Genomic DNA, 21,983 nt, shown 5'->3' with positions numbered 1-21,983 from the left:
ACTTGGCTTGAGATGCTTGGTTGATACATAGCCTTGAACTTTGGCCTAGTCAACCCTAATTCATTTGGAGGAGATTTTTAATCATCATGTCATGCATTATGTCATCATTCAACTTGCTTGGGGCATTTGAATCATCCATTTAACTTACATATCCATATGTTTGGGGATTTCATATGGTTCAAACTTTTGTTCAAAGCATTCATACAAATGCATTCCTAATCCATTGATTCTAAGTTCCTGGTACTTTCAAATTCATAGGACTCTGATATTTGAAGTCATGTTTGCATTGGTGCATTGGCCTTTGCCCCATTGACGGTTCCTAAACTACTATGATTTATAGGGGCATTTATTCTTGATGCATCCATGTATCTTGGTCCATTTGGTTCATGTGTGATCATGTGCTCATAATCCTTATGATTAAATGGATTAGAATGATTGCTTCATTCATAAATCATTTTGGTTTTATTAAAAGTCAACTCTTTTTCACATACAATCATGTCTATTTCATCAAAACAATGGGTTTTTATTCATTCATAAAGATATACATTATCCATTACAAAAGAAAATACAAAAAGTGCAATTTTTACAAAGGTTGACTTTTTGGTCAACTGTTGACTTTTTCGTCAACCAGTTGTTGTACCCCAAAATTTACCCTCTTTTTTCATTCATAATTGGTTTATGTTTTATCATCATATACATTCATGCATATCATTGGTTTTATGGTTATGGGATTAAGGCGTCCCTCTTGTGACCTTCTTCAAGCTTTAGAAGGAAGACAAGTGACAATCAGTACAAGGAAGGTGGGATATCCTCAACTTCATAATCACCCAAGCTATGAGGGCTTTCTTATTCCCTAATACCCCTCATTTGGTCAATCACCTCACTGGTTTATTGAGAATTACAAGATATTGGAAGTTAATCACACTCTTTTGTATCTTGGTCCTTGAGCTAGGGTGCCATAAACTTTTTAAATCATCTTCATCATAATGTTATGCAACACCTCTTTTACTCTCAAGTTCCTCTATTTTCCCTAGAGGAATCAAGGTTTTGAAGATGTGCACTCATCTCCTATCTTTTTGGACTGAAATTAGGCTTTATGATAAAATCAGTTTATTTCTGATTTTTTTGAGCAAGACTTGATTCTATGGTATTCTATGTGTCCCTAAGTGTCTATGTGTGGAAAACTGGCCATCAATTCTATTTAGAAGAAGTTCAATTGCTCAGATGACCAATGGTTTGATTCAATTGGGGAAAAGTCAATTGAGTAGGTAAAAAGTCAAATCTTGATTTCTTTGGTCAAAATTGCATTCCACAAGTAAAATATGGTCTATGGTGGAAATTTGATCAAGAAAAGTCAAGAGATTCATCAAAAATCAAGAATTATGGAAAGTTACCTAAGTTGGAAATTAGTGTTTTAGAAACTCGCTATTTTTGGCAAGTTTGGTGTTAGTGAGCAGCAACTACCTTCATGGCCAATGTTATCTATGATCAAGACTCTAAATCAAATTGACCTTAACGTTAAATTTTTTCTCCTTTCTCGAATATTTAAGGAGGTACCAAGATTGAAGCATTTGGATCATCATGGCTTAAGATATGGTAATTGAAAGTTTGGTATTTCAAATTCATTCAATTGTCCCAACACTTAGAAAATTTCTAAGTATCCCAAGTCAGGATTCCCAAGCATGTTCATGGCAGTTTTAAGGGATGTTAGGGACTCCATCTCAAGGTGCTTCCAACATGAAAATTATAGTGTCAAGTCTCCTCTCTCCTTTGGTTCCAAGAACACCTCAATTGGTTAGCCATAATTCAAGATACCATCCTCTAAAGTTATGACCTTGGATTGTTGATTTGGGTTTATACTTAGTGAAAAAAATTCTAAGTATTTGATCATCTCAAGCAACCCACTTCATGTCCAGTTTTAATAAGGTTGCAAGTTTCATTTGGATCTGACCTCAACATAAGAGTTGTAGATCATTGTCTCCTCTCTACTTTTGCTTCAGAAAATTTCCTATTTGGTAGCTTAAGGAACAAGTTATGGACATGGAAAGTTAGGACCTCAAGAAGACCTATAATTGACATTTTGATATGCTGTTTCAAGCAACTATTTTCGTGCCCATTTTTGAAGAAGCTCCAGGTTTTGTTTCAAAATTTCTCCAACATCAAACCTCTTTCTATCCTTTCCCTCTTTCCAAGGAGCCCTCATTCATTCCATTTGTCCATGAAACCCAAGGGTTATGATAATTTAAACATGACTGATATTTAAATTACACACGACCAACACACCACTTCATCCCTTGTATGGACCAATAACACACGTATTGTGTGCATGCGCATTATGTCCAAATTGGCCAAAAGTGGAATTGTTTTTTATTGCCTCCTTTTCTCTCTCTCTCCACTGCCTCCAAGTCACACAAACCCCGAGGACTTTCACTCCATCCCAGGCTCCCTAAAATGACACAGAGCATACACACTTTGCATCCAAAATGCAGCCTTGCATTCCACTCTTCAATCTTTGTATAAACTACCAAACTTGCCCTCCAATGGTTCTTTCACCTTGTAAAACATCTCACCTCATCACAAGCATCATATATAAGTCATCCTTAACCTAATTTCTAGGGGATGAGGTCACTGAAAAGAGAGAACCTGAAGACTACAACATTGAAGCTTGAGGATTTTTTTTTATTTGGAGCTCACTTTCACCATTCATTTAGCTTCATCTTTGCTTCCATAAGAACACCACGATTCATTATAGGGGTTTCTGAAGCTCCATCCAGTTCAAGAGATAATGGGTCGTCTCCACTAGGTAAGGTTTTCTTCACCCTATCCTTCCTCATGTTTAGTTATTGACCATGCATATGTCTATACATATGCATATGGAAAGTCTACTACTAAGTAGACCATTGGAGCTAGGCTCAAATTGTTGTTTTTAGTTTTACTGTTTGATGTTTAAAAAGTTGAAACCGTATGTTATTTCTCTTTGTTCTCCATGTTCTTTCATTTATTTTAAAAAAACATAGGTTACTATGATGTTGTAATCATTGCGTACTGCAACTTTAGTTCAAGTATTGTGGGATTTGGAGGAGATATGAGGAAGTTATTTGAGGTGGAAGTCAGCATGTTAGGGTTGGAATTAGGGTTCAAGTATGCATGAGCAGAGGTTGAAGATGAGTAGTTGGCAGATTGTGATTGGCTAGGCGCGTTTTCGTCCTTTTGTGACTTAAGTGAGGGCATGACCAATTGATGTCGTGTTACATGACTTTTGTTCATTTTATTTATTTATTCCATTGTCATGCTTCAAAAATCAGTTTTTTTTTAAAATGGTTTGGATTGTAGACTTTGGAGTTCCGCTTTCTCCCCCCCCCCCCCCCCCCCATACTTTAGGCCCATTTACGTGTTAACTTATTCCTAATTCATTTCCAATTTGCTAATGTACCCCCTTTCCATTTTCACTTATTTATATTTGTTTGTTTTATTTATTTTTTATTTCAAATACTTCCCTTGGGCCAAAAATTCTGAATTAATTCAAGATTGACATTTTGAATGTTATTTAATTTTCCATATTTATTTATTTCATTTTTGATTTATTTAATTTTTTTTAATTATGTGTGTCTAATCAAGCTAGTTTTATTTGTTAGGGTTTGATTTTTAATTTTCCCATTTGAATTTTGACCCAATATTTTGTACACTTGTAGACATTTGTATTTAGGTCATTTGGGTTTCATTTGATGCTTGGATAATTAATTTTGGTTTGTTCTTGAACCTATTCTTGAAAGTTTTTTAGTGTGATCAATTAATGGTGCATTTCATGAATGTTGGATTTGTTTGGGCATCCTTTACACATAATGGTGAGTATATCTCTGGAAAATTTTGAGATTCTAATTTCATCTTGCTATGCCTAATTTTTTATAATTTTTCTATGCTCCTAACTAGTTTTCTTGAGTTATTCAAGGCATACTTGTTTCTTTGAGATCCCTTTTACATTTAATAGATTATTTTGGAATGCACTTGTGCAACCATTAGGGATCTCTTTCCCATTCTCTCTTGACCTCATCATCATCATTTAGGAGTACTAAATTCACTCATGAGAACCATTTTGGGCAACTCCATTTGATGTTTCTTTTCTTGCTTGTCTTGAGTACTTCTTGCTTGCTTTTGAGACCATAGTAGGATTTTTTTCTTGTGCGTTCCAATTTGAGTACTATGAGTCTAATGGATTTTATTTCCTATTTCCAACACTTATGATTCCCTTGGTATTGGAAACCTTATACCTTTCTCTTATGGTTCTTTGAATGGTATTCCGTTTCCATTCATCATGATGACACATTAAGAGCTACCTTCTTCTTTTCTTGACCTAGTTTTGAATTTAGTAGATGGTGAAGCTCTAAGGAGCTTGGGATCCATTTTTTTATGGTTTATTCTTTTTATCCTCTCATCTCTTCATGTCTCATTTTCATTTTGCATTGGTCATTTTCTTTGATTGGGCAAAGGATTTCTTACTTGGATGATAACCATCATTTGAATTGTTAGTTATGCTTGAACTTTGAGTTTACTTGTTTGTTGATACCTTTTGAGATTTGGAGGTTGTATTTGATGCTTTTAAGAGGATTTTGTTATTATCCCGTGACCTATAAGCATCCCTCTTTTAATCTTTGTTCATCTTGTTGAAGTTTGATAAAGGATTCCTTTTCTAGGATGATATCTTTACTTGTATATCAAGTTACTTGGCTTTGATGTGTGTGTGAAGTTTTAGTGGCTTCTCTTGTTGCTCTTGAACCTCATCTTGAGTTAAATTATTGTACAAGTCACACATCCCTTGATGTCATGTTTTTACCTTCATGGTTTGTTTACTTTTTGCTTAAGCCTCTTTGAACTTGTGTGATTGTTTGCCTATCTTTTGGTCTATCTTGGAGCATAGCTTGTGTGATTCATACATGATGCTTGAGTGACTTGTATGTGGAATTTAATATTTTATAAACTTAATACTTATGTGGTTTGATACCATTTTTCCACTAATTCTACTTCATCTATATTTGCTTGAAGTTCGTTTGCCTTTAGGGGCATGACTAGGTTTGATTGTAATCACTAATTGTCTCAATCTTTGAGTGTGTTTATGATGCCTTTGTTATGTCTTGATTTTATTATGAGTATTGACACCATGTCTATATTTGTGATCTCATTCATTTTTATGCACTTTGCCATGTTTAGTTACTCACACACTTGTGTTCATTTCCCTTTACAACTTTGAGTGATGCTTGTGTACTTTGATGCTTGTGTACTTTGATGCTTGTACCATGGATCCAATGTTTGAACTCCTTCTTGATCTGGAGACTTTAATTATTTGGATAACATTACTTTATGCTCATTTTTATGTGATATTGCTTCCAACATTGGTTTGATAACCTTTTGTTTTCTTTAGTTGTATTCATAACCTATTTTGAGCTTTGCCCCCCCCCCCCCCTTATCCCTCTTTCATGACTAGTCTGAATGAGATGTTGCTATTGGCTAACATGTGACCATTTGGCGATAATTAGTGATGTCCTAAAGCATAGAGAGACTTAATAATCCACCTATATCTCTTGCTTGTGTGAAGTGTTTTCATCTTTTCTATCATGACTTGATATGGATTACTTTGTTTATTTTCTATCTCTTCTTCCATGACTTGATATGTATTACTTTATATTGCTTTCCTTTCCTCCTAGTACATGATATGGTATTGCATTATGTTCTGCATGACTTGGTATGCCATAGTTTATCTTTTATCTGTTCTTCCATGACTTGATATGGATTTATCTCTACTTTCACCATGACTTGATATGGATTTGTCTTCTTCTTTTATTTGTTTTCCTTGTGTGGATAACATGTTCCCCATAGGATTTATTTGGTTCATTTTTGGTTAAGATTGAAGTAAAGTAGACCTTCAGTTTGTTAACCAGGCATGACAACATTATGTAAACCCCTTGATCCTTAACCATAGGTCAATCTTTGCATGATAATCTAGGTAGATGTTTCCCTTTTATCCTAACTTTAGGAGCACTATTGCATGCCAACATTAGGATTATCTTTATAATTCCCTTAGATTTTCCATTTTTATTTTTGCATTCATTCTAAAACAAAAACCTTTTCTCAATCAAAATCCAAAAACATTCTATATACTACTTGAACTCTTTCAACAATAAGAGAGAAGTACTCAGATACCTCCTGCTTTGGGTGGATCATTTGATGTATTCTTTCAACAAAATACTCAACCAATCAAATTTATTTTTCCATTTGGATTTTATTATGAAAATTTTCAATAAGGGTGGTTACCCATAAAAAGCACCAACAAACCAAAAATTATGTAAGAACTACGGTGTTTTGATTCTTTATTGATACGTAGGCATTGGATTGCAAAACCTAAGCGAGCGCAATAATAAAAACTTTCTTTTTGTTTATAATTCAATATTTTTGCATGCATTCCCTTTTATATAGTAAGTTTTAGAATAAACACACCTTTTTTATTAGAACAACAAGATTGGATCCTATAGAATACTACAGACGTGAGGGGTGCTAATACCTTCCTTTTGTGTAATAGACTCCCTTACCCATCTCTTGGTCACGAGACCATTAGATTCACCCTTTTATATGTTTACCCAGTTATTCCTTTCCATATTTTGGGATAAATATCATTGGTGGCGACTCTGTTTTGTGTGCATGTTTCTTCGAGATGCGACAGCTGGCGACTCTGCTGGGGATCCCTTAAGCAAGTCAGTCCTAGCTCTTGTTTGTTTTCTTTTCATTGGGTGTTTATTTATTTATGTTTTAATTGCTCATTGAATTCATTGCATTTTATTACTCTCCATATTTTGGATATTGATGTTGTGCTGGTTGTTGGATCTTCTGTTTGTAGGTTAAGTGGGATGTTACTATGAGGTAAAAGGTCAACTACCCAGGCCAGTGACACATAGGTTAGAGTGGATAGTCATGTTAACTCTCGTGGCATCTGACACGTAAGAGTTTGTATGGCATAACACGCCCAAATGAGGTTCTGGTGAGAATGTTTTTGTCTTGCATGCCTTATGCACTAGACAAAGCGTTATCATAAGAACATCGACTCTGGTTGCCATTTAGAAGCCTGTTCTGCTCTTATTAGAACCTGCCTGTGAGATGGGGTGGGTGTTATAAAACAAGCCTTCATCATACCCGGTTTTCTATGAATCACGTCGAACTTTTGAGCTTGGGACATTCAGTCAGTTATCAAGCACAACAGCTATCCATTGATATGGAAACTACATTTGCATTCATAAGCATCGTTATATTCATTATCTTAACACACATGTCTTTGTTTTTCCGGTGTTTTAATTCTTGATTTTCATTATGTAAGTTGTCTCTAAAGATGGATACTGGTAGAGGTGGACATGTTTCTTACAAGTTTCCTAAGGTTATCCAGATTCCCTTCTCGAGATGGCTGGGAGATCCCCTTCTGAAAATATGGAAATTTTCAAAAGAGACTATGGGAAGATTGTAGAATACCTCAAAGCTCCTCTCAACAAGTATCAACACAATACACTTCATACTTTGCTACAGTTCTATGATCCTCCCTTACGATGCTTCACATTCCCAGATTATTAGTTGGCACCGACTTTGGAGGAGTATTCATGTATTCTGGGAATTCCCATCAAACTTCAAGTTCCTTTCCATGTGTCTATGGAGGTCCCTAATTCTGAACATATTGCTGCTACCCTTTATTTGGGCAAATTTGTGGTGGATGTTAATCTCAAGACAAAAGGAGGACTCCCTGGGTTTCATCTAAGCTTTCTTTTAGCAACTTTGGATGCTTTGGTTAAGGAAGAAAATTGGATGGTTTTCAACGCTGTTTTGGCTTGCATTATCTATGGCATTGTTTTGTTTCCTAATGTGATTGATTTTTTCGATATGAACGCCATTCGTATCTTCATGGTAGGGAACCCGATACCAACACTTTTGAGGGATGTTTATCATTCCATTCATTCCAGAAATCACAAAAAGAGAGGTGGCTTAGTATGGTGTTATGCTCCTCTTTTGTATCATTGGTTCAGAAGCCATCTCCCTTACAAAGGGGCGTTTGTGGATAACAAAGAAACCTTGAAGTGGTCCAAGAGATTGATGGGGCTTACTTCCAATGATTTGGTATGGTATAACTTAAGATTGGATAGGATGGAGAAATATGAGGTGATTATGAGTTGTGGAGAGTTTCCTAATGTGCCTCTCATGGGCGTTAGGGGAGGTATAAACTATAATCTCTTATTGTCTCAGAGGCAATTGGGTTATGCTTTGAAAGGACCTCCAGAAGGTAGAAGTATACAAGAGTCTTTGTTCTACAATGTGGCTGAGGGTGTTGAAATGATGAAGAAAGTTGGAAAGGCCTGGAATCATATTTCATGTAAAGGAAAAAAGTTCTTTGGCAAGAAGGATTGTGTTACTTATCCTTCTTACATGGACTAGATCAAAGATAAAGTTCAAACTGTTTTGTTGCCTTTTTCGACAGAGAAGCCATTGTATCCTCAAGAGACAGATCACCCTGATTTTGTGCCTAGAGAGTACTTCAATAAAACTTTTATTTTGAACAAGAAGTTAAAGCATGAGAAAGAAGAGTTAAGCATACAAGTCTTTAGCTTTAGGCAAAAAAATATGGATTTGGCTCATAAACTTAAAGAAAGAGATGATTTGCTTGATGAATATGGTTTTACTGTGGATGGAAGGGTCAGAAAGAAGCTAAAAAATGACAAAATTAGAGGGGGATCATTCTACAGTTATTGAAGAACAAAGGAGAGCTCTTGAAGAGGTTGAAGAAGATATCAAGCAAAAGCACCAAGAATATGAATCTCTCAAAGTCTCCAAAGCCAAGATGGAGAGGAAGTACAAGGCCAAGGTTAAAGGATTAGAGAAACAACTTCGGGATAAGAATGTTCAATTCGAAGAGGAAAATACCCAGAGGCTAGGAGTGGAAATTCATCTCAAAGGGAGCCACATTCATTTGGAGAAAGGTGTGGAGGAGATTGCAAACCTCAAAACTCAGTTGAAAGAAAGAGATGATGCTCCCTTACAAATTCAACTCCCAGAATGCAACGAATGTGAGAAGTTGATTGACCAATGTCGGTACTTGGATGGAATGATTTTTTGAAAAGATGTGGTTATCCGAAGCCTTGTCCAGAAGCGCAATCAGGAAGAGACAAAGAAGTTATTTGAAGAGTCCAAATCCTGGATCTTGAAGTATCTCAAAAGCGGAGGACCTTTGACCTATGTGGATTGGAAAGATTTAATTTGTCTTCTTATTTTCCATGTAGTGGCCACCATCAGGATTGTTGATGGGGTCTTTTGATTTTCACTTTTATTTTGATTATCTGTTTGTTTCTCTTGTAAGAACTATTTATGTTACTCTAGTTTGTCAATTTAATGAATTTGATGTTTGGCATATCCAGTGCTCATTATCTATCTTCTATTTTCTTTCGCTTGTATAACTTGAATCAAAATTTTAGAACCTTGGAAATACACAAACATGTCATTACATTCATTCATGCATTCATATTGCATTCATAATAGGTTTTCTGGTCGGACCTCTCTGATTGATTCTGCTTTTCTTAGTAGAGATTGCAAATACAATCATTCGCCGTTACGCCACAAGAAGCAACCAAAGATGTTTGATGGATCAAATTCAGGATAATATTAATGAAATGAGGAACCAGATGGATGCTAGGATGGCACAGTTTGTGGAGGTCATTACCAATGTGACTCGTAATCAGGAAGAATTGAGGGATCTTATGGAGAGACCTCATGTTGAAAATAAAGGACCTGAGTTGATGTTTGAAGAGGTTTCTATGGGGAAGCCTCCTCCCAATGTTTCTATGAATTTTGTTGGGCCGGATTTTAATGATCCACATGATAATGGTTATCATGCTCGTAACCAGGGTCTGCATGGAAATTTTCTACCACCTCCACCACCAATGTACAATCATGGAGGACCGCATCTCATTGTTGGGGATATGTTGGGGCATCCCAATGCAAGGGGGAACACTTAAATGTAAGAGTTAGAAGTAGATCGTAACAAAGATATGTATTCAATGCATAACAGTGACATGAGTGCTCATGCTGATGCTAGAAAGTACCATATGTTAGAAGAAAGATTGAAAGTTGTAGAGGGACAAGGTGTTGTAGGAATGGACATTACTGACCTGGGACTGGTGCCAGGGGTAAGGGTTCCACCTAAGTTCAAAGTTCCTATCTTTGACAAGTATACTAGTACTACTTGCTCAAAGAAGCATGTTAGAGCTTATTGTCGTAAGATGTATGCTTATTCGGAAGATGAGAGGCTGCTAATGCACTTTTTCCAATATAGCCTAGCCGGGGCATCTTTGGAATGGTATATGCACTTGGAAAGAATGTACATTAGAAACTGGAGAGACTTGGCAGAAGCATTTGTGAAGCACTACCAATACAACATCAACATGGCACCAAATAGAACCCAATTGCAAAGTTTGACTCAGGGTCCGAATGAATCATTCAAGGAGTATGCTTAGAAATAGAATGAGCTAGCTGCTAGAGCTCAACCTCCATTGATGGATAGAGAACTAGTTGACATGTTCATGGGTACTTTACAAGGTCTTTACTTTGACAGAATGGTGGGTAGCACTTCTACTGGTTTTTCCGAATTGGTAATGGCTGGAGAGAGGATTGAAGATGGTCTCAAAATGGGTAAAATTCATTCAACCAATGCTGGTAATTCTACAAGTGGAGTTAGTAAGAAACCATTCAGTGGTTACCCCAAGAAAAAGGAGGGTGAATTAAGCGCTGCTTATACTCAGAGGGGAAGAGGAAGACAACAATACAAACCGTAACATCTATAACACTATCAACATCAGCATCACCATCCACATCAACAGCAACAAGTGAATGGTGTGGCCATTCCGGTCATCGCAACTCCTCAACAGCAATAACAACCATAGTACCAACAGTAATAACAACCATAAATCGCTCCTCATCGCAATTACAATCAGCCAAGATAACCCAGAATCGAGAAAGTATTTGATCCACTCTCGATGACTTATTCTCAAGTGCTTCAACATTTATTGCAACTGAAATTGGTTAATTTGAGGGACATGCCACCTCCTCCTGAGAGGCTTCCTGCAGGTTATAATCCTAATGCTCGATGCAAATTTCATTCTGGCGGTATAGGCCACAATGTGGAAAATTGTTGGGCCCTTAAATATAAAGTGCAAGAATTGTTGGATTCTAAGGCCATTCAGTTCACCCCGGACAATGGACCTAATGTTATTCAAAACCCTATGCCAGCTCATGCCAGACCTATTGTTAATGTCGTAGAAGATGGTGAAGACTTGAATTTGATAATGGATGTGAACTTGTTGTCTACTCCTTTGCCATGTGTTAAAAGTTACTTGATCAAAAATGGTGTCTTTCCTGGGTGCTCCCCAGATTGTTGTGAGTGCCAGAGTCAGCTCAAAGGTTGTGTTAGTCTGAAGATTGGGATTCATAATTTGATCAGTGAAGGTGTTCTACAGTGTGATAGGATCATAAAAAACGAGAAAGTTAAAGGGAAAGAGGTGGTGGTGATTTCCATTCCTTATACGCCTGCAAATATTCCAGCACCTGCTAGGCCTACGCCCTTGACAATCGCGTTGCATGGTCCTATTCCTTACTCCAGCTAGAGTGTTGTGCCTTGGCATTATGGGTCAGATGTTTATTACCATGGAGTGAAGCAAGAAAGTAAGCTTTCCGAAGACAAATCAAGTAAAGACGCAAGTTTGAATGTGGACAACTTTGTCAGTACAGGAAGAATTACCATAAGTGGTAGGATATATTCTCCACATAACGCTCAAGATAATATTGATGCCTTGGCAAAAGCTAAGGGTAAACAAGTGGTGGGTGATAATTCTGGATTTGTATAATTTAATACTCTGAATGTAGTACCTGGAACTTCTTTGTCTCAAGAAGTTGAATAATTATTGAGATTAATCAGAAAAAGTGACTACAAAGTGATAGATCATCTAAGCCAAACGCCATCTAAAATTTTAATCTTGTCCTTGTTGTTGTGTTCCGAAGCTCATAGGACTGCCCTGATGAAATTATTGAGTTCTTCTTTTGTACCGTAAAACATCACTCTCAACTAGTTAGAAGGGGTTGTGGCCAGTATTTCAGTTGATAACGATTTGGGTTTTACGGACTTTGATCTCCCTCCAGAAGAACACAATCATAACAAAGCTTTGCACATTTTTATGGAATGCAAAGGAACTACACTATCCCATGTGTTGGTGGACACTGGATCATCCTTGAATGTGCTGCCCAAGTCTACCCAGATGAAGATTTACTATGTAGGAGTTTAATTGCGCCCAAGCGACTTGATAGTCAGGGCTTTTGATGGGTTTCAAAGAGCTGTTTTTGGTGAAGTAAACCTACCTATTAAAATTGGACCACAAGTTTTTGGTACGACATTATTCGTCATGGACATACAACTCTCATATTATTGTTTGCTTGGACGCCCGTGGATTCATGGGGCAGGCGCTATAACATCCACCTTGCATCAGAAAATGAAGTTCCTAAATAGTAGTAAGATTGTTACTATCTATGGAGAGGTAGAGTACATGGTGAGTCATTTGACATCTTTCCGGTATATAGAGGTTGAGGGGGAAGTACATGAAACTTCTTTTTAGGCGTTTGAAGCAGTTCAGATGATCAAGACTCCTCGCTCTGAGGGTAAGAGGCATGCAGTTTCCATGTCTTCATTGAAGGATGCCAGATAAGTGGCTGAGAATGGTTACCTTGATGGTTGGGGTCATGGGTTAGATCTTCCTCTAAAATTTGACAAGTTTGGTCTCGGTTTCAGTCATTCCCAGCAAGATGTAACCCCTGAAGTTCCCCAGGCTCCAAGTGTTCTCACTCCAATGAAATTTACAAGTGCTGGATTTATCAGTAATGATCAGGCCAGTGATGTCGGTGACGATGATGAAAGTGATTTTAACATAGAAAACTGGATTCAACCAAGTGTTCCAGGTGAAGAACTCTGCAATTGGAATACAAAGGATGTCATCCGAGTCACGCTCAATCAGGAGTAATTTTTCTTTTGTTTTTTAGCATGCAATAATTCTTGTGCTCTGCCCAAGGCGTAGTGAATCATGCAGGGCCACCATGTTTCATTTTCAATTTTTATCATAAAATAAAGGACATTTTTGCATTCAAATATTTTGATCTTTGTCTTTCTACTTTTACTTTTATCTTTCCTTTTAAAATGGCAATATTTTCTTTTTTTCACCACACACTTCCTAAAAAGCATAAAAAACATCATTACTGCATATTCACGTCCACCTCGGACCCCATTGATAACGATTCTGCTATCCCTCATTATGACTTTGACAATCCAATCTACCAAGCCAAAGAAGAAGTTGATGAAGATTGTGAACTCCCGGAAGAGTTGATAAGGTTATTAAGGTAAGAAGAAAAGGTCATCCATCCACACCAAGAAGACATTGAGGTTGTGAATCTTGGAGCTGAGGACGACGTGAAAGAGGTCAGAATAGGGGCTTCTTTGGAAGAAAGTGTGAAGGCAAGGCTGATCGACATGTTGTGAGAGTTTATTGACATATTTGCTTGGTCCTATCAAGACATCCATGCGGATATTATGGTGCATAGGATACCTTTAAAGGAAGAGTGTCCACCTGTTAAGCAGAAGCTTCGAAGGACGCGTCCAGATATGTCTAAAAAGATCAAAGATGAAGTGCAAAAGCAATTTGATGCAGGTTTTCTGGAAGTTACTTCTTATCCTCCGTGGGTAGCTAACATTGTTCCTGTTCCTAAGAAAGACGGTAAGGTACGGATGTGTGTTGATTACCATGATTTGAACAAAGCAAGTCCTAAGGATGATTTCCCTCTCCCCACATTGATATATTGGTCGACAACACTGCGCATTTCTCAGTTTTTTCGTTCATGGACGGTTTATCCAGTTGTTACCAGATTAAAATGGCCCCAAAAGACATGGAGAAGGCCAAGTTTATTACACCTTGAGGAACCTTTTTTTACAAAGTTATGCCTTTTGGTTTAAGGAACGCAGGGGAAACTTACCAGCATGCAATGGTAACCCTATTCCATGACATGATCTATAAAGAGATTGAGTGCTACTTGGATGATATGATTGTGAAATCCCATACAGAGGAGGAACATTTAATCAATTTGCAGAAATTGTTTGAAAGATTGAGGAAGTTCAGGCTAAGGCCAAATCCCAACAAGTGTACTTTTGGAGTAAGGTCTCGTAAATTACATGTCTTTTTGATCAGTGAAAGAAGAATTGAAGTTGACCCTACAAAGATAAAAGCGATTCAAGAGATGCCTGAGCCAAGAACCGAAAAAGAAGTGTGTGATTTCTTAGGAAGGTTGAACTACATTGGTAGATTTATCTCCAATCTAACAGCTACATGTGCGCCAATGTTCAAGTTGTTGAGAAAGGATGAGGTAGTAGTGTGGAACTATAATTGTTAAAGAGTATTCAAAAGAATAAAAGAGTACTTGCAGGAACCTACGATTCTCATGCCTCTAGTAGAGGGTAGACCCCTGATCATGTATCTCACTGTCCTCGACGAGTCGATGGGGTGTGTATTAGGCCAACATTACGAGTCTTGCCAAAAAGAGAATGCAATATACTACCTGAGCAAAAAGTTTACCAACTATGAAATCAAATATTCACTGCTTGAGAAAACTTGATGTGCTCTAGTGTGGGCTGCTCGCCGACTGAGACAATACATGTTGACCCACACTACTATTTTGATTTTGAAGATGGACCCGATTAAGTATATTTTTGAGAAGCCTACTCTCTTAGGGAGGGTTGCCCATTGGCAAATGATTTTAACAGAATATGATATCCATTATAAAATTCAGAAGGCCATAAAGAGTAGTATAATTGTTGACTACATAGCCCATCAGCCTGTGGAAGATTACCAACCGATGAAGTTCGAGTTTCCGGATGAAAATGTGATGTTTCTAAAAGAATATTACAACCGACCGGACCCAAATGAAGGGCCAGAACCAGGATCACGATGGACGCTCGTGTTCGACGGTGCTTCAAATGTTTTAGGAAACGGTGTAGGAGTTGTCATTACTTCCCCCACGAGTTTTCATATTCCTTTCACTACCATAATCTGTTTCGATTGCACTAATAACATGGCTGAATATGAAGCTTGCATCTATAGGATTGAAGCTGTTATTGATTTGAGAATCAAGTATCTTGAAGCATATGGGGATTTTGCTCTGGTCATTAGCCAAATCAATGGAGATTGGGAGACTCGTCACCCAAATTTGATTCCATACCGAGAGCACGTGATGACGTTGATTCCATACTTTGAGGAAATCACATTCGATCATATTCCAAGAGAAGAGAATCATTTAGCAGACGCATTGTCCATTCTGGCATCCATTTTCAAAGTCAAATGGGCAAATGAGGCCCTCTCCATCAGCATTATGAGGTTGGATGAGCCAGCTTTTTGTTATACTAATGATGAAGTTCGGGATGATAAACCCTAGTTTTATGATATCAAGAGATACCTTGAGAAACAGGAATACCTAGAGGATGCGTCTATCCTTGATAAGAAGACATTAAGGAAGCTGTTTGCTCGGTTTTTCTTAAGTGGTGGCGTGTTGTATAAGAGGAATCATGATTCTATCCTGCTCAGATGTATGGATAGACACGAAGTCGACATAATTATTGAGGAGATTCATGAGGGTTCATTTGGAACACACTCTAGTGGTCATGCCATGGCAAAAAAGATTCAGAGAGCGGGTTATTATTGGATGACTATGGAAGCTGACTGCCACCTTCATGCCAAATCATGTCACAAATGCTAAATTTACACTCATAAAGTGCATGTTCCTCCCGTGCCTTTGAATGTTTTGACTTCTCCAGGGACCTTCACAATGTGGGATATTGATATGATCGGGCGGATTGAGACCACCGCTTCAAACAGACACCACTTCATCCTAGTGGCCATTGATTACTTCACAAAATGGGTGGAAGTTGCTTCTTAAGCCAACGTGATTAAGTAGGTGGTTACTCGTTTTATCAAGTAAAATATCATTTATCGTTATAGAATTCCCGAGAAGATCATAACAGACAATGGGTCCAATCTCAACAACAAGATGATGACAGAGTTGTGCAAGAGCTTCAAGATTCAACAACTTGACGATGAATGGAGCAGTGGAGATAGCTAATTAGAACATAAAGAAGATAGTATAAAATACGGTGGTGACCTACAAAGACTGGCATGAGATGTTACCCTTTGCTCTGCATGGTTACCATACTTCGGTACGTACCTCGACTGGGGAAACTCCATTTTCGTTGGTTTATGGCATGGAGGCAGTTTTGCCTGTCGAGGTTGAACTCCCTTCCTTAAGGTTAATGATAGATGTGAAACTCGACGAGGCCGAGTGGGTGCAAAATAAATTTGATCAGTTGAACCTCATTGAAGAGAAAATAATGGTTGCTATCTGTCATCGACAACTATATCAAAAGCGAATGAAGAAGGCGTTCGATCGAAGAGTCCGTCCTCAGAATTACCAAGCTGGTGATCTTGTCTTGAAAAGAATTGTTCTTCCTCAATCTGATCCCAAGGGAAAATGGACTCCAAATTATGAAGGGTCATACGTGATAAGAAACTTTTTCTCTGGAGGAGCCATGATGCTCACCACTATGGATGGTGAGGACTTCCCACTCCCTGTGGATGCAGACGTAGTCAAAAAATACTTCTCATAAAAAGGACCCGCTAAGTCGACGGCTTAGGCAAAAAATGGGCATCCCTGCAAACCACCAAAAAATGAATAAAAGGTTCGGGAAAAAATTAGGGATAAAAATAAAATAATAAGTACACCCGCTAAGTTGAAAACCTGAAAAGGCAGCTTAGGCCAAAAAGGAATCCCTGTGGATTGAAAACCTAAAAAGGACGATCCAGGAAAAAGTTAGGGATTTAAAGCGAACAAATACATCTTGTATTGGATCTGTGGATTTCATCATACTACTACAGTTAGAAACTCCGAGGGGTAGGAATCAGCTCGATCATTTTCTTCAGAAAGTAAAGGGATGAGAGTGTTAAGGTCATAAGGAGTTATAGCCGAATCGGAATCTGATGGAAATCCATTTTCACATTACCATTCTTGTAATAATTTTTTATTTTTGCAATTACCTCTTCATAGGAATTTCCTCCTGATGTAAAGGCATATTTACAGACAAATTCTCAATCAATAAAAGTTTATTTTCATTCAAAAGCTTGTTCTTTATTTTTCTTTTTCTTTTGTCTGTTTTGTTTGCAAAAACGTCTGAAGTTTTGATAATTTTTGCATTTGAATTTTTTTGGGCTATATGTGGCATGATAAAAGGACATGTGAATATGCTTGTGATTTTCTATGTGGCCGGGTTAGTAGACAAGGTGATCATGCTATACCTGGGGCATTTTGGGTGTGTTTTATGTTGTAGGAGTGATGTTCACTCGCAGATGTACGAAGTGCCAGCACAAAAGCAAGAATCAGCAGGATAGCTCTTAATTTCGTTTTGTTCTCCCCATCAAGTTTTGTCAAGATTTCTTTTCTCCCCAAGCAGAGGCTGTGGCTGAAAGGGGATAACTGATGGGATCCTTGGTTAAGAATCCCCACTCCCCCAACAGTTGTATTTATCAGAGATTGTTTATTCCTCAAATCAATGTTTCATCCCTATTTGTGAGAAGTTTCTCTTTCCCCAGCTGAGCCTTGGTTGAGAATTTTCTTATTCCCCAGTAGAGTTGCATTGTTGAGACTCCTTGATCAAGACTTCTCAAATCTCCTGGAGAAGAGACGTTTTTCTATGTTTCGTACGCAGAGCTCACCTCATTCACAGCGAGAGTCCATTGGTAACCTTCCTCAGCAACGTCCAATCTTCATTGTATCCCCACTCAGAGCTTGTATTGAGATTCTCATCTCTTCGGCAGAGTTTGCAATTTATTTTTGCAGATTCCCCTTAGAGATGGTGGCTTGTAGTTACCGGTAGCTCTGTTTTGTTCCTCCCCCATAGAGTTTCAGATATTTCGAGGACTTTTCTTCGGCAGTTCCTTATACTTTATTTATTCATCTGTAAAATCATGCATCATTACACTACATCCATAAAATTTCGTAGCATTCCCATTTTACACGGAGCATTACGCCATAGCAAAATTCAAACATGCATCAAAGCATAAGCCAATGGTGTTTCCTTGCTTCCCTAGTAAAGTTATCAGCCTTTTGGTATATCTCCATATTCTTTTTATCCTCACAGGATTCATTTGATTTTACCTACAAGTGTTCATGAAGCCTTTGTTTTCTTTCGTACTCTCTTCCAAATCCAGTTCTATTCTGGTAATCTTTCCAAATCTAGTTCTATCCTGGTAATCTTTCTAAATCCAGTTCTATCCTGGTAATCTTTCCAAATCCAGTTCTATCCTGGTAATCTTTCTAAATCCAGTTCTATCCGGGTAATCTTTCCAAGTCCAGTTCTATCCTGGTAATCTTTCTAAATCCAGTTCTATCCTGGTAATCTTGTTAAATCCAGTTCTATCCTGGCAATCTTTCTAAGTCCAGTTCTATCCTGGTAATCTTGTTAAATATAGTTCTATTCTGGTAATCTTTTTAAATCCAGTTCTATCCTGGTAGTCTTTTTAAATCCAGTTCCATCTTGGTAATCTTTTAAATCCAGTTTTATCCTTGTAATCTTTATAAATCTAGTTCCATCCTGGTACCTTTGTTGGTGATCCAGTTCTTTCCTGGTGCAACATCTTTTATTAACAGACATGCCCGTTCAGATTGGTAGTCTTTTGCGATTATTAAAACCAGTTCCATCCTGGTACCTTTGTTGGTGTTCCAGTTCTTTCATGGTGCAACATCTTTTATCCACAGACGCGCCCGTATAGATTGGTAGTCTTTGAGATTGGGTATTTTTCTCGAATACACCATAAAACTTGAAAACCTGCATATTAACCTCTTTTCCTCTTCTTCGGAGTGCAAACTTTTGGGTTCTTTTGGTATTCAATCCTCTCCCACCTTGAATGGTTGAAACCTGTCGCTTTTTCAGCCTCTCGGGTGCAAGAAGCATAACTAGGGGCAATTGTTGTACCCCAAAATTTACCCTCTTTTTTCAATCATAATTGACTTATGTTTTATCATCATATACATTTATGCATATCATTGGTTCAATGGTTATGGGATCAAGGCATCCCTCTTGTGACCTTGTTCAAGCTTTAGAAGGAAGAGAAGTGACAATCAGTACAAGGAAGGTGGGATATCCTCAACTTCATAATCACCCAAGCTACAAGGGGTTTCCTATGCCCTAAGAGCCCTCAATTGGTCAATCACCTCTTCAGTTGATTGAGAATTACAAGATATTGGAAGTTAATCACACTCTTTTGTATCTTGGTCCTTGAGCTAGGGTGCCATAAACTTTTTAAATCATCTTCATCTTAATGTTATGCAAGACATCTTTTGCTCTCAAGTTCCTCCATTTTCCCTAGAGGAATCAAGGTTTTGAAGATGTGCACTCATCTCCTATCTTTTTGGACTGAAATTAGGGTTTGTGATAAAATCAGTTTATTTTTTATTTTTTGAGCAAGACTTGATTCCATGGTATTCTATGTCTCCCTAAGTGTCTATGTGTGAAACTTGGCCATCAATTCTATTTAGAAGAAGTTCAATTGCTCAGATGACCAATGGTTTGATTCAATTGGGGAAAAGTCGATTGAGCAGGTAAAAAGTCAAATCTTGATTTCTTTGGTCAAAATTGCATTCCACGAGTCAAATATGGTATATGGTGGAAATTTGATCAAGAAAAGTAAAGAGATTCATCAAAAATCAAGAATTATGGAAAGTTACCTAAATTGGAAATTAGGGTTATAGAAACTTGCTATTTTGGAAAGTTTGGTGTTAGTGAGCAGCTACCTTCATGGCCAATGTTCTCTATGATCAAGATTCCAAATCAAATTGACTTTAACATGAAATTTGTTGTCCTTTCTCAAAGATTTAAGGAGGTACCAAGATTGAAGCATTTGGATCATCATGGCTTAAGATATGGTCATTGAAAGTTTGGTATTTCAAATTCATTCAATTGTCCCAACACTTAGAAAATTTCTAAGTATCCCAAGTCAGAATTCCCAAGCATGTTCATGCCAGTTTTAAGGGATGTTAGGGACTCCATCTCAAGGTGCTTCCAACATGAAAATTATAGTGTCAAGTCTCATCTTTCCTTTGGTTCTAAGAACACCTCAATTGGTTGGCTATAACTCAAGATACCATCCTCTAAAGTCTTGGCCTTGGATTGTTGATTTGGGTTTATACTTAGTGAAAAAAATTATAAGTATTTGATCATCTCAAGAAACCCACTTCATGTCCAATTTTCATAAGGTTTCAAGTTTCATTTGGATCTGACCTCAATATAAGAGTTGTATAACATTGTCTCCTCTCCACTTTTGCTTCAAAAAATTTCCTATTTGGTAGCTTAAGGAACAAGTTATGGACATGGCAAGTTAGGACCTCAAGAATACCTATAATTGACATTTTGATATGTTGTTTCAAGCAGCCATTTTCATGCCCATTTTTGAAGAAGCTAAAGGTTTTGTTTCAAAATTCCTCCAACATAAAACCTCTTCCTCTCCCTTCCCTCTTTCTAAAGAGCCCTAATTCATTCCATTTGGCCATGAAAACCTAGGGTTAAGATTATTTGAACATGATTGATATTTAATCTCCATTATCACACCTGTTGTTGGATTTGTGCATGATGTTTCCTTTGTTTACATCATAGTTTATTCCACACGATCAACACACCACTTCTTGCCTTGTATGTACCAACAACCCATGTATTGTATGCATGCACATTATGTCCAAATTTGGCTAAAATTTTTGGAATTGTTTTTTATTGCCTACTTTTCTCTCTCCACTGCCTCCCAGTCACACAAATCCTGGGGCCTTTCACTCCACCTCGGGCTCCCTAAAACGACACAGAGCATACACACTTTGTATCCAAAACGCAGCCTTGCATTCCACTCTTCAATCTTTGCACAAACTACCAAACTTGCCATCCAACGATTCTTTCACCTTGCAAAACATCTCACCTCATCACAAGCATCATATATAAGTCATCCTTAACCTAATGTCAAGGGGAGGAGGTCACTGAAGAGAAAGAACCTAAAGACTGCAACATTGAAGCTTGAGGATTTTTTTATTTGGAGCTCGCTTTCACCATTCATTCAGCTTCATCTTTGCTTCCAGAAGAACACCAAGCTTCATTAGAGGGGTTTCTGAAGCTCCATCCAGTTCAAGAGACAATGGATCTTCTCCACTAGGTCAGATTTTCTTCACCCTATCCTTCCTCATGTTTAGTTATTGACCATGCCTAAATCTATACATATGCATCTAGAGAGTCCACTACTGAGTAGACCATTGGAGCTAGGCTCAAATTGTTGTTTTCAGTTTTAATGTTTGATGTTTAAAAAGTTGAACATATATGTTATTTCTATTTGTTCTCCATGTTCTTTCATTTATTTTTAAAAAACCAAGGTTACTATGATGTTGTACTCACTGCGTACTGCAACTTTGGTTCAAGTCTTGTGGGATTTGGAGGAGAGATGAGGAAGTTATTTGAGGTGGAATCCAGCATGTTAGGGTCGGAATTAGGATTCAAGTATGCATGAGCAGAGGTTGAAGATGAGTGGTTGGGAGGTTATGATTGGTTGGGCATGTTTTTGTTCTTTTGTGACTTAAGTGAGGGCATGACAAATTGATGTCGTGTTACATGACTTTTGTTCATTTTATTTATTTAGTCCATTCTCACGCTTCAAAAATCAGTTTTTTTTAAAAATGGTTTGGATTGTGGGTTTTGGAGTTCCACTTTCTCCACCCCCCCCCCCCCCCCCCTACTTTAGGCCCATTTGTGTGTTAACTATTTCCTAGCTCATTTCCAATTTGCTAATGCACCCCCTTTCCAT

At 37.7% G+C, this 21,983-nt stretch overlaps 1 protein-coding gene across 1 annotated transcript; it reads left to right on the top strand.

The window, feature by feature from the left end:
* The first annotated feature begins 7,683 nt into the window (after positions 1-7,683).
* LOC127079676 (uncharacterized) lies at positions 7,684-8,460 on the top strand. The gene has a single exon (XM_051020060.1). It carries the CDS (start codon positions 7,684-7,686, stop codon positions 8,458-8,460), a length of 777 nt encoding a protein of 258 aa, XP_050876017.1.
* Positions 8,461-21,983: the final 13,523 nt, after the last annotated feature.

The sequence above is a fragment of the Lathyrus oleraceus genome, chromosome 5 (genome assembly GCF_024323335.1).
Source record: "Lathyrus oleraceus cultivar Zhongwan6 chromosome 5, CAAS_Psat_ZW6_1.0, whole genome shotgun sequence".
NCBI classification, from domain to species: domain Eukaryota; kingdom Viridiplantae; phylum Streptophyta; class Magnoliopsida; order Fabales; family Fabaceae; genus Lathyrus; species Lathyrus oleraceus.
Note: the sequence above shows the minus strand (reverse complement) of the source record. Positions and strands in the feature narration are given on the sequence as shown.

Bases quoted from the DNA above. Each gene is read 5' to 3' on its own strand.
- LOC127079676 (XM_051020060.1), top strand. From the start codon at position 7,684: ATGGAGGTCCCTAATTCTGAACATATTGCTGCTACCCTTTATTTGGGC.